The following is a 13,829-nucleotide window of genomic DNA, read 5'->3' as shown; positions in this document are numbered from 1 at the left end:
GCTTTCCTGAGCACAGCTGGCTGAGCACTGGCGTGATGTTGCCTGCCACTGAGCAGGGACACACCAGCCTTGATTTGTGGCAGTGGTTTGTTTGCAATTCATCTGGTCATAAACGCTAGTGTGCACTTCAGCAAGCCTCGGTATTTAGAGTGATGTAAAGACAACTGCCATTAATATTAGCTAGGCTGCAGAGGGTTTGACAGCTGCATGAGAAAGCAGTCTTGCCTATCTAACGTAAAGTTCCTGGTTAGGAGGTACCAGGGGTGCATTTTGTACAGCTTTGAACCCTCTCTCAGGCAGGTTTACCATCTTGTTAAAGAGTCTTTTTGAAAAATATTTTGCAGTCAAATAATTACTGGTTTTGTTTAAATGTTCTCGTCCAACACATAATGAACAATGAGGAATTCCCCAGAGGGCATCTATTGTTATTGAAATGTTTATTTATTGAGTGCTTTTGCCAGAAGCCCCCCATGAGAAAAATCTCATTTTATGAGCTCCTCAAGCAGTCAGTTCCCAAAACATCTAGCAGAAATGCAATTTTGGCCAAACAATCTCAAGGTCTTTTGTTTACTTTTAAATAATCATCAGAATGCCAATATGTAAAAAGTTGTGACAGGAGCTGCTTTATTTTCTATATTTTGCAAATATTCTTAGTGAAGTTGGGCTTATGTTGTGCTTGAGTAATTCCTTATACCTTATATTCCTTATTATCCCTCTCAAGATTGTAAGAATGGGCATTTGGAATGATTCTGATTCCTTCTTTCCCACAAAAAAAAAGATGGTTATTAACTAATATCTTCCCTGTCCCATAAGGAATTTTTATCCCACCCTGTTTTTCCTCTCTTTACCTACATTCTCTCCATAAGCACATAAGGAGCATTGCCAGTGCCTGTGGCAGTACTTACATGGGCAGACTTCATCTACACTGGGTCCTGGTGTGCTCCTGGCTTACCCAGGTGGAGTTACTGGAGAATTGTAATGGTCCCTGGAGCTGCAGCATCAGGGCTTGCTTGTCCAAAATCCCTGCTGGAGCTGGATATGTGAAAGGATCCAGTTGTAATCTGTATGATTTTAATGATGCTGCTAAGTGCATAGCTGCAGTGAGCTGCAGTGCACAACTGAGGAATGAATGAGATCTGGACCAGAGACAGAAGCAAAAAACTCAGGCAATTGGAGGAGCAGAGGAAACATTTTGTGTCTTTGCAGATAAAGCCATCATGCTTGAAAGCTGGCATCAATTCCAGGCTCTTGACTGTAATGGAATATGTGGTATAGCTTTCACATGTTCAGGTTTGGGGCCCTCAGCACTAGAAAGATGTGGACCTGTTTGAGTGGGTCCAGAGGAGGGTCACAAAGATGCTCAGAGGGCTGGAGCACCTCTCCTATGAAGACATGCTGAGGGAGTTGGAGTTGTTCAGCCTGGAGAGGCGAATGCCCCAGGGAGACCTTACAGTGGCCTGCCAGTACCTGAACGGGGCCTACAGGAAAGCTGGGAAGGGACTCTTTCTCAGGGGGTGTGGTGACAGAACAAGGAGTAAGAGCTTTAAACTAAAACAGGGTAGGTTTAGATTAGACATTAGGAGGAAATTCTTCACTCAGAGGGTGGTGAGGCCCTGGCCCAGGCTGCCCAGAGTAGCTGTGGCTGCCCCATCCCTGGCAGTGCCCATGGCCAGGTTGGATGGGGCTGGGGGCAGCCTGGGCTGGTGGAAGGGGGCCCTGCCCATGGCAGGGGGTGGGATTTAGATGGTCTTTAAGGTCCCTTCCAACCCTAACCATCCTGTGATTTTGTGATTCTATGATAATTTGGAAGGAATATCTGAAGTTGTTTGTTTACACAGTCCTTGTCATGGGACAGCTGTGTACTGGGTTGTTGCCTGCTTTTATTTGAAGCAGATTGCTAATTACACTCTAAGTGTCTGAACAGCCAGAGAGGAATCATCATTTCTCTTGGGCTGGGAATACAGAAAGAAGGACAGTGAAAGGCTGGTTATATTCAGTGCATGGTATCATAAGACTCCCAGGTGTCTGTTGTGGTTGATTGTCTTAGTTAGATTGTCTTAGATTGTGTTAGTAATGGAATCGGGGAATGGCCTGAATTTTTTAAAGAAGTTTATGTATCTTAAGTAAGATATACTTTGCAATTGTTGAGTATTATAGCTGAACGTACTATTTAAATGATGCTGACAAATGCTTTATAATTATCTAACATTATTAAAATACATTTCTTGCACATTAATGACTTGACATCTGGAGTGTCCTTCAGCAATATAATCTCTGCTTTATTTTTCTCCCACCCAGAAGAGTATTTAAAGAAAAATGATTGATTAATGACAGTTCCTGTTAACTGTGGAATAGAATGTGCACAGGACAGGCTCTGCCAGTAAAAGATTCAAAGGATGCTCCTTAGTATTACTTTGAATCCCTCTGTGACCTCAAAGCCAAGTCTTACAATCAATAATAGTTTTCTTCAGCCTAAAATTTAAAAAGTTTAAAGGTATTGCTGTCTAGGATATATGTGATGCAATTAAGTGCACTTCATTAACTGCTCTCAGTTGTATGAGTTCAAAATACAAATGCAGAATGGTAGTAAAAGAATAATTTAATACTTCATTTCAAGCCCTGCAGCAAAAATATTTTTCAACTTCTTCTACGTAGCAATTTTTCAGATTTCATTCTCTCATAAGCCACAGCTATAGTAGGTCAAAGCATTTTACATGTATGGCTCCTGCCAAAGTGCTTAACCACTGAAACACATGAAGCAGGTATTATTCATAGTATAAATGTAATTCTTCTCACTGATTGTGTGAGTAATAAAAACTAAGGCACTCACACAAAACACGGTATGCATGTAAACATTTAATACATGCCAGTTTTCTTGTTTGTTCAGCCCTTGAACTGTGCTCCTCTGAATTTATATTATATTTTCTACTGTGGCTTATTAACTGGAAATTTTCTTTAAAATACTTTTACTATAGTTTTGTGTGTACATTTTTCTTACGATTTTCATATATATGTACTTTAGCATAATATGACAACTGAAAGTTCTTTATTCCTTTCCTCAGATGTGCATATAGGTTGGATATTATTGGGATGGGTGGAGAATGAATGCAACATTACGTATATGGATTTATTTTTCTGCAAAAACACACAATGAACATTTTTTTGAAACCCTGAATACCTTACTATGCCATTCTTCATCTAGTTAATTAGTACTGTGCTCTGTAATGCCTCATAGGTTTTTAAGCCATAAAAGACCATCAGGCTACACCAAAAAAGTTCACCACAGAGTTCCATCACTTCTCTTTATAAATTGTCCAAATAGATTATTACGTCTATTGTTATAAGTTAAGTAATTTTTGCCATCTTTCCAAATCAGACATTTGGATCAGATACATCCAAAGTCTTTTCTCCAAATATGTTCTTGTAGAGCATGATCAAGATAAATATTCTGACTCTCTTTATTGTCTCTCTGACTGAGATTCATAACAAGCTTGAGTGAAGGTTAGGCAAATAAAATTTGAAGCTTTATGTAATCTTTAGGTGTTGAATTCCAGTGATGTTCTGTGGTGTTCTGGAGAGAATAACAATTTCTGTGCCTCTATTTTGCCATTTTTGTAATGGGAATAGTATTTACAGGAATGTTTTGAAGTTTAGTTAATGTCACTGAAATTCTTTCAGAAAGGCACAAGACAAGATACACACAAACTTCCACAAGAGGTATATAAATGTATGCAAATGTAGCTAATGAAGCAAAAGGAAGAGGGCTAAATGGTGTCTTAATAGTTTCTCCTTAAAAACCTATTTTGAAAAGGAATATTATGCTATGTCTCTTGATTATGAGTCTTACATTTTTTAATAATCTCTTCTAGCGTGCTGGGACCAGCTGTGACCTTCAGAGTGCACTCAAACCTCCAAAACATTTCAACTGCAGATATTGCCAAAGCAGCAGGTAAGAGTCCTTATCCTCCATTCCCAAACTGGCCTTCCACTCTTCAGTTTAGAGGACTGTAGTCAGACAACATGGATGGAGGCAGCACACTTTCCCAGGAAGATTGGCGTTTAGGGAGAGTGGCTGAGGGGTGAGTGGCACATATGGGAAAATGAAGTGTAACGTCTCTGAGTCAATTAAAACTGCCTGAGACTTCATTGTTTGTAGAGGAAATGGATTAAATACAGACATGGAGACACAGCTTAGCATGGTGAAAAACTCTTCAGTGTTGTCATGACCTCAGAAAAACAGATTAGATATTTGCAAATGAGAATTTAATACCCTTGCTTTTCTGATACTTTGTTCCAGGAAACAAAAACGGTATTACATGTTAGCCTTAATTTCTGGATCAAAAGACGGTACCTTTGTTGGTGTGCGGTTTAGGCAATTTCCATGACCCGTTAATCTTGAGAGTAAACATTGTATATCTGGAGCTAAACTGCTTCTGAATAAATACTGCTGTTCTATGTACTGCTCTTGGCTTCTTATCAATTTGGCTACTAACAGTATTATGGAGGAGCTGTTGACTGAAAGAAATCATTTCTGCAAAGTAACTGAATTGATAAATGATTTCAAATTACCCAATTGATAGGTTTTAAAAATTACGAATAAACAAGTTACAATGTTGCTTGCAAATAGGAATAAAAGAAGTTCATTTAAATAAACATTTGGGAGCCCCAAACTGTCCATTAACAACTCCTGCTTCCTTATGGATGAATTCAGCTGTAGAAGGAACTGGGGTAGTTCCAGTGCCAGAACCATTCTTTGTGCGGGGCTCTGGAGGATCTGTCTCAATGTGTTGAGGGGTATGAAATTAGGGTATGAAAAACAGTCAAATGAATGTGTAGAGGTTACCAACACCATAAAGTATCCACTCCGGTTTTAAGTAGCACAAGGACAAAATGGTTAAGCACTGGTAGTGTGAAACTCTTCACTTTGAAATTTCTTGTTAACTGGTGAGTAGAGTAACAAACTCACTTTTAAGTAGGTTTAACATGAAAAAAATAATAATAAAAGAAAAAAATATATCAAAATTAGGAAATTACAATAAATTATTGAATTATGGGACACCCAAATCTGTATGATTTATCTGGTAAAAATTAATATAGCAGTGTCCTACTTTGTAAACCTGTTGACTGTCTCTGAAGAGATCAACAAATATGATGCAGCTGGTACAGCCTGCCTGGGTTTCCAAAGACTTTTGGCAAGGTCTTTCAGTAAAAGTTTCTGAGGAAACTAATTGTTTCTTAGAATATGGAACAAGAAATACACAGATCAGTAACTGGTTAAGAGGCAAATAAAAAACAGAGAGTAAGAATAACTTACTAGTTTTCTCAAAAAAAATAGATCTCTGCTGGGACTGTGTCATGCAACATACAAATGAGCTGAAAAAGAATGGTGAGCAGTGTGATGAGAAAGCCTGCTAAGAGTACTAAATTATTTACAGTATTAAAGGTGAAACTTGATCTTAGAAATGTATAAAAAACATACTAGACTGAGTGACTGGACTCAAAATGGCAGATGAGTTTCATTAGAGATTAATGTAAAAAATTCAAATGGAGAAAAAAAAAAAGATTTAAATATGAAGTTGTGGGTCTGAATAGACTATTACTGCTCTGAAATAAGATCTTAGTGTAGTAATAGATTAATGAAAACAATTCAGTCATTATCAAACAAGGAAATTGTTGTGGTTTTTTTTTTTTTGAAAATTAGCCTTTTGCCTAAATGAATATATAAATAAATAAAATTAGATATATGCCCAAGAGTCAAACATTCTAAATTTTAAAAGTATCAATTTTCTCTTTTCTAACCAGTAAATAAAGTTGCAGTAGCCTATCAATGTACTTGCTAATCAGTTTGTTTTATTTTTAGCAAACTTTTTGTGAACTTGCAGATATCTAAAGCCAAAAATATAAATAGTAAAACGAGCAACAGCAGTACATACTTACATAAGATTTTTTTTTTCAGGTTTTAGCTGCAATTATAAATGTTAAAAGTCAACAATGTCTTAAAGAAAATCATTCCAAAAATGTAATTTACCAAAGGAAACTGATGCAGAATAAATTGGTGCATACTTCCAGGCATGGGTAAATGTATTACTCCATGGTGTCCTGCTATTAGGTAACAACATTCATCCAGGAAATCTGAAAGCAGATCTTGTTTATAGACCTAACTGAGTGAAGAATTTCACCATTCATCACATCCTTAGAAACTCAAAGAACTTAGAAATTGAGGTAATCAGATGCCATAGTAATTATGAGAATTTAAATTATCCAGATTTCCAAAAGGAATCTATTTCTATAATGTCCATGTCTCGTTATTATCTGTGGCAACAGGTTCTTTGCAGGAACTTGCTCTCATTATTTTTGTAGTATATATAGTTTTGTTACCAAAATGAATAAATTGCTCCTTTCTTTGCATTATTTAAGTTTCCATATGGGGAACTATATTTAAAGTTTTCCATCCTCCCCTGTGGAGTCTGACAAATGTGCAGATTAGAGAAGGCATGGGACTCCACAGCAGCTTTGCAAATAGATGTTTGACTTAGAATATCTACTGAAAAATAGAAATAGGGAAGTACGATAATAAAAATAGTTTACTGTATTCTCCTAGCATTTGAGATCCATTCTTCTCAGTGTGCACAACAACCACACTGAGCAGAGAAAAAGCTCCCTAAAATCCTTCAGCCATATTCTTGCTGGTAAAACATTTTTGTTTTCTAGTAATCCATAGTTCCTATGCTAAGTAAATGTTTTGATTACTTTTCTTTTTGCATTTTCTAGGGCTACATAATTCTACAGGGAAACCTGACAACAGAATAATTTAAATTTTTGTACAGCCTGAGAAAGCAGGCTATACAAAATACCATTAACAATACCTTTATTTGCTCTTTCACTGCAGAGCAGAAGGACTGCCAATGTTTTGCCTGCATTGCACACTGATGTTCATAATACAGAACATATCTTGCATGGTGTAGCTGTCCTCTGGCCTATTTCTGTTTAATAAGTCAGGCTCAATGGTGCATCTCAACATTTTGATGAAATAAACTTTCTCTAGACATAGATGACCTGCTCTAGAAGTAATTACACTTGGCACATGACATCATTTAGACAAATGAGTATGGATTTAATTTCTCTTCAGTTTAAAGGTTAGGAGAAATCTAGCAGAGAACAACTATCAGTAAGATAACTCAATTTATCTAAAATTGCAATATAGTCACTATAGTAATAAGCAATAAATTTGAATTTGTACAACTTAATATGTAGTCCAGAATTACACAATTTATTCAAAGACATGTAAAGTAACAATGGTAATTAGAAAATAAGAATCGTCTGAAGTTTCCAAATACAGAATTTTTGGATAGGGTGGCTACAACATATATACTGCTCACATGAAGAGGAGATGCAGGAGAGAAAAGTCTGTGCACAGTACTCAGCATTGCCAAAATGAAATAAAAGCAATTGCTTATGTGTAGTTGCAGCCTTTAACAAATAAGAATTTTGCTTGTATTTTATTTACTATTGTATAAAAATGCAACAGTTTAGGTGTTTAAAAAAAAATAAGAGGACCGAAGAACAAAACAATGTATTCATAACATGGGTATATTAGTAAAGGGGAACTGGTAGCACAGAGGAAGGCAATGAAAAACCAGATATTAGCGAATTAGCAGATCTTGTATGCAGCTTCTTGTGTCTATATGTGATATATATAATTATAGCAATTCAAAAATCTTGATTTCATTGTTGTAAATAGGGGGTTTTCAACATATATTAGAATATTTAGATTTTTGTTTTATTTATTTATTTATTTTAAATTCCTCTAACTTTTAACTAGGCTATTGATTTATGTTTCTTTAATTTTCTCTTGTCTTGCTGGTAAAACACAGTTTTTCCAAAAGTGCATGGATTGATTGGACCATTAATCATAACTTAAGGAGTGAGTTGCTGAATCATATAAACTTCTTGTCTAAAATTTATTTATCTACCAACTTTCTAACTCTGCAAAAAATGCACTGGAGAATTAATTCCCCTTGGGGAGGAAAAAAAAATCATTATCATTAAAATTAAACTGTATGACAAGTTAATTTGAATACAGATACAGCCTGATAAGTATTAGAATGGATAATAACATGCATATAGAATTCCTTCAGAATTTTAAACAACTGCAGATGTTTAAAAAAAAAAAAAAAAGAAAGAAAATCTTAATTCTGAAAAATATGAATATGAAAATATTGATGAGAAACCTGCCTCATCGATTGTAATGAGCACACAACCACTGAAGAAACTCCAGTTTATTACTCCCATCTGTAAAGCGGATTCAGCAGAATCACAGTTTTGTCACACATCCAGTCTGAGCCCTGCTGAAAAGGGCTGAGACTGACATGAATGTATTTTCATTTTATTATAAATTCACTGGTACAAACATCCATTACAGATATATTTAAAAGAATTAATTATAAAGTACAAATGAATGGTTTATATCAATGGCACATTTTTAGCTGTTTGCAGCAAGTGCAGCATAACTGAAAGATGTATTTCAACTTTAGCAAACGTAAGTCTAAGATATTACAGATAATTTTATATGAATATTCTCTTGTATTCATTCTAGTCATGAAGTGTGGTCCTCTTTGTATTGGTGGTGGTGGGGATTATCTTTTCAGTTTACTACAGAATGTGAATAAACATAATGAACTTAATGGTCTGAAATTTAGCAAAATAAAGAAGAGAGGGAAGAGAATTTACCCTACATCAGAGAATCAATTGGTGAGGATCCGGTATACAGCTTAAATTGTTTAATTTCTAGAAACACTCCAGAGGCTCACTTTGCTCTCTAAACAATAACTATGGCCACTGACCATACCACTGTGGACAGAAAAATTATATATACCTTTATTTTATTATTCATTATTAGCAACAACAACAACAAAAATTTAGAAAGCTTTCAGGAAGGAAAAAGAGAGAGAACTCTCTTTAGATGTATTTTCATATATTATTGTATCTTCATATAATAACTACATACAATATGTACGTGTGAAGAGAAATGTAGAGGGAGAAATAGCGACAGCATGTCAGTGAGGAATAAATCATCAAGAAGATTATGCAAAGTTTGTAGTAGATATACATGTCTTTAGTTAAAAGCATGTTTAGAATAATTGATATTACTAATATTTCTTCTAGTCATCAAATTCCAATGTCAAGGAATTTGAGCAAAACCTGGGAAATGTCAATTGATACAAAGAGTTCGTAATATTTCTCTCATTATTTTTGCTTGTGATTAAACACTGTCTGGCCTTTGTCTATTGTTAAACCATTTTTGGTTAGATGTTCTTTGGATAACATACTTCAGTGGCAACTTGCCACCTTTTTTTTCATGGTGATCATCCATACAAGCAGGAAATACATTTCTATGCTAAAAGTTTTCCTCTTGAAGAGGTCCTTCGTGAATTATTTCTGGATTAAGACAATCCAGAAAATGTTGATTTTTAGCACAAGTTTTGCATGTCTCGTGAAAAGTCTCAGAAAGATGAACTCTGTGGCTTTTGTCACAAAAATGTACGTGGTAGCACACTGTCTTGGTTTCCTTTTTCTGTCCTACAACAGTGAGATGGATTGTTTTGAAAATATTCATTGGCAAGTCATTGTCAGACTCATAATTCAGCTGTGATGAAGTGAACGAAGCAAGATGAAAGTCTGCGGTTGAATCCCTTCCCTCTATCTAGATTTTTGTAGATCGTGCAATTAGATATCTTTCTCTCTGAGTTGGTAAGAAGTTGAGTGTCTATGAATAATTTGAGGTTGATCTTTGAAGTGAACTGACAGCTTCTATGTCAGAAACTTTGAACACTGTAGCCAGGAGGCTATGGGGTCCATCTGATTGCATTTGCTGTTGCCCTGGTATAAGAAGGATTACGATTCTTTGGTCTTTAATGTGAAACGTATAATTTTGACAGCTCTTTTTCTGTTTCTAGTCTCTTAAATCTTTTGGTGCAAGTCCTGATTTCTTCCACTCAAGGCTCCTTAGTTCACATTGTCCTTTTTCACCTCTTGTCCCCTCTGTAGTGGATCAATTGCCTTTCTCCTACTGTATTGTCAAATCTATCTGAAGTATTTTCCTCAAATCCTTCCTGTGCTGAATGTAGGATGTCATTATATTTTTGAAGTATTATTCAAAATGTGAACTGTCTCCTGCACTATCAAATATCTGTTACTATGATTAACAATTTTTTAGATGGCATTTCCTTCCCACCTTGTTCTTTTACTGAAAAAACATTACAACTATGCCAGCCAATATCCTCTTTATCCTGGAATGACTTTTAGCAGTTGTGATGGGTGCTACCATTTGGTAAATGTGCCTCAGACCTTAACAGAGGAAATGTCTCTGGTTATGACTCTTCCCCAGTGACTTCCTTCTGACTGTGATAGGCAGGCCTATAAAGACAGGTAAAATTTGGGTCTTTGTTAAAGTAATTTAAAGGTTTAAAGGTTTTAAAAGAAAGTTTAAAGGTTAATCATGATTACAGGGTTGACTTTGTTTAAGAGCCCTCTGGTAATATAATGCATGGTAGGGTAGAATTTATCTAACTCAGTTGCAGCTGTCTGAAAGTTAGATATTTATTCTAAACTAGTTGTGTAGATTGCTCTACATTCAAGGAAAAAATATTTATTGTTTGGTGCATAGATGCTGATGATAGGACTGCCATATGTAAATACTGCAGATAAATCTAGGGTAATTGTTTGAAGTCAGGATTGTAGAATTTTTCAGGATCTTTCTGTATGGTAACATATTCAAAAATATTTTTTCTGTTTCTAGATCTCTTAAGTCTTCTAGAGCAAACCTTTTATTCTTCTGCTTAGGTCTCCTTTGTTAACAATACCTTTGGGTAACATACTGAAAGCTCTCTAAGAAATCCAAATTAATTTAAGATTGGGAAAATTTAAAAAGATTTTGAGTTTAAGAAATATTACCATCTATAATATTGTTAAACAACCAAATTCCTGCAGTCAGCTTGTTCACACCTACAGCTTGTAACGTGAAACAGTTATGTTTAAGTGCAAAGTGGTTTTCTTTCAAGTTTGTGAAATCTCACAGTACATTTTTTACTATGGAAATGAAAAGTCTTTTTCCATATTAAACTTGCTACGTATTTCCTTTCACAGATATCTCAAACTGACCTGTAAACTTTAAAAGCACTGTTTCCAGCTGATATGAATCAACAAATAGATGCTCTGGAGCTCTTAGCACTGAGAATGGGTGATTGAAACAATTTTTCATTTTTTTTATTTTTGGTGTAGCATTGGTACTTTATGATCCAACTATGAAGACAGTATCAAAAAGTCCCTATAATAAAATATTTGAGAACTAAATTATATTATAATTTACAGCAAAGCAAGCAGAAATCGCCAAGTCCAAAACAACCTGCTTAATATCATATTTCATGATATTATTTGGCAAAATTGCTGCTATTTTGTTTAACATTTTTAGGATGAGCTACCATTTTTCCAGGAAAATATATATATTAGAAATATATATACAATATGTCATAAACAAAAATAACACAATTCCAGACATCTTTAAACATTATATTCCTTCAATAAAATGTTACGTATTTGCGTCCAGTACACTTAAGAGACTATCTCTGTTCACAGCAGATCCTAAGCATACTTAAAGAAATTATTTAAAAGTGATACAAGAAGAAATCTGGTGAGGAAAAGACCTCTATCATGCTAGCTTTTCTGTAAAGAATAGGTAGGCTGATCTAATATTCATTTATTTATTTATTTATTTATTGCTAAATATCACACAGAATCACAGAATTTCTAGGTTGGAAGAGACCTCAAGGTCATCGAGTCCAACCTCCAACCTAACACTAACAGCCCTCCACTAAACCATATCCCTAAGCTCTACATCTAAGCGTCTTTTGAAGACTTCCAGGGATGGTGACTCCACCACTTCCCTGGGCAGCCTGTTCCAGTGCCTCACAACCCTTTCAGTGAAGAAGTTCTTCCTAACATCTAACCTAAAACTCCCCTGGCTCAACTTAAGCCCATTCCCCCTCGTCCTGTCACCAGGCACGTGGGAGAACAGGCCAACCCCCATATGTACCTTGTTAGGTAAGGATAAACAAGGCAATTGAAGAAACAGGTCAGATAGTATTATAGCCTAATCTTTATCTGGAGAAGAACAACCAGTAGATTTTCAACCACCATAATTTTTCAAAATGAGGAAAAAAAGATAAAACTAGTAATTTTAAACTATGCATGCAAATAAACAGTGGGCACTATGTGGAGCAGAGAACAAGGTCATGCCAGCAACTTTAGTTGGTACAAACAAGAAAATGTTCTTTATCTGATATAACTAAATATCCTACTTTTAATATATAAAATTGGATGATTAGCAATCTTGTAAGTGTTGGCTTTCCTATCAACAAAATAAAATAGGCAGAGCAGTGCTACTTCAGAGATCTATGAAAAATAACTGTTATTTAAAACACAAGAACAACAACAACAAAAAAATCAGTTACACAGAGAATAGAATTCTGCTTAGAATCAGACTGTGATCCGTTTTTGTTGGAAAAAAAAAAAAAGTAATAACATTGAAAAGCACTTCTCCCAAAGCACGGTTATTGGTAACAGTGTGCAGGGGTGGCTGACCTGAATCTGTTTTCTTGGTAGAGGACAATTTATTTTTGGATGACATCTTGGGAAGGAGGCACAAATATGACCTGGGATGAAAGGGCAGGTGCAGGATTTTTGCCTGACAAATGCTTAGTTAGGAGGTCCAGAAGATTCATGTGTCATCTGTCTTGAAAATAACCACTTGCATGACCTACTGCTGATAGCTCATGGGGGAATGTATCTGAGAAGGGAAATAATGAGCTCTTGACAGTGGGACAAGGAATTATTTGAGAGCTTTTGGAGAGTTTGCGAAGAGAAGTTTGTTGGGTGCACTCACAAGGGCACACTGGTCAGTAGAATGCAGTCCTGCATTTTAATACTGCCTTCATTTGGAGCAGTCTTTCTCCTCTGGATTGAAGGTTGTTCCAGCAGCTGCTGTTGCTGCCACCTAAGAACCTGCAAAATTGTTAGGTTATGTCATGACTACAAGGCAAGTGATCTGATGTTCATTAGGTGTTTGTTTTCTGGACTGTTGGTAGTCAAATAAAGTTAGTTTCTTTTTTTTTTTTTCTTTTTTTTTTTTTTTTCCTAACCTTTCTGAACCTCAGGCATCCGTTCTGACATGTAAGATAAGATAGAATCAGATTTATAGACCTTTGATCTTGATTTTATTTGGAGATGATGTTTGCTATTGTCTGACGAAAACTGTATGCAGGATTTAGAGATTAATGACCATTGTAATAATCTACAAATACTTAATCTTTCTAGTATTATCTAGTCTTTAGGAAAACATGCTAAATCCATTTGTTCTCTTTAGAAAATGTTTTCTATAAATTTGAATGTTCTAGATTAAGAGATTGTATAGCTTTTCGTTGGCTAACGTCAGAAGACATGCTAGATTTAATCTAGCTACAGATTTTCAAGAAGTACTTATAAATTCTCTGTGCCTCTATTTTCTTAATTCTGAATCTGAAATGTGTATAGGAAAAAGGCTTTTTTATGAACAAAAGACTGTAACATAATGATTTTTAAAAGATAATTCAGAGAATTGGCAATATGTTCTTCTGTTGCATAATTATTGTCATTTGTTCCTGTGCTAGCTCTGCTGCTTTTCTGTATTTTTTCCCTGGTTGCATCAGGATGACAGCAATCATAAAATCATTTTGGTTGAAAGATCCATCTAGTAGGTTATTTAGCCTATCCTCCAGAATTGTGATGAGATTGGT

The 13,829-nt window shown here is 35.4% G+C and overlaps 1 protein-coding gene across 1 annotated transcript in view; it reads left to right on the top strand.

The window, feature by feature from the left end:
* The window catches only part of PTPRN2 (protein tyrosine phosphatase receptor type N2), a 654,334-nt gene that overhangs the window by 292,128 nt on the left and 348,377 nt on the right, over positions 1-13,829 (top strand). The window contains exon 11 of the mRNA XM_082755144.1: positions 3,870-3,949. Coding sequence (XP_082611270.1) covers positions 3,870-3,949 — 80 coding nt within the window. The remainder of the gene's footprint in view (positions 1-3,869; positions 3,950-13,829) is intronic.

The sequence above is a fragment of the Aythya marila genome (assembly GCF_965140915.1).
Source record: "Aythya marila genome assembly, chromosome: 2".
In the NCBI taxonomy this organism is placed as follows: domain Eukaryota; kingdom Metazoa; phylum Chordata; class Aves; order Anseriformes; family Anatidae; genus Aythya; species Aythya marila.
The sequence above is the reverse complement of the archived record's forward strand: the minus strand, read 5'-3'. Positions and strand labels throughout refer to the sequence as shown.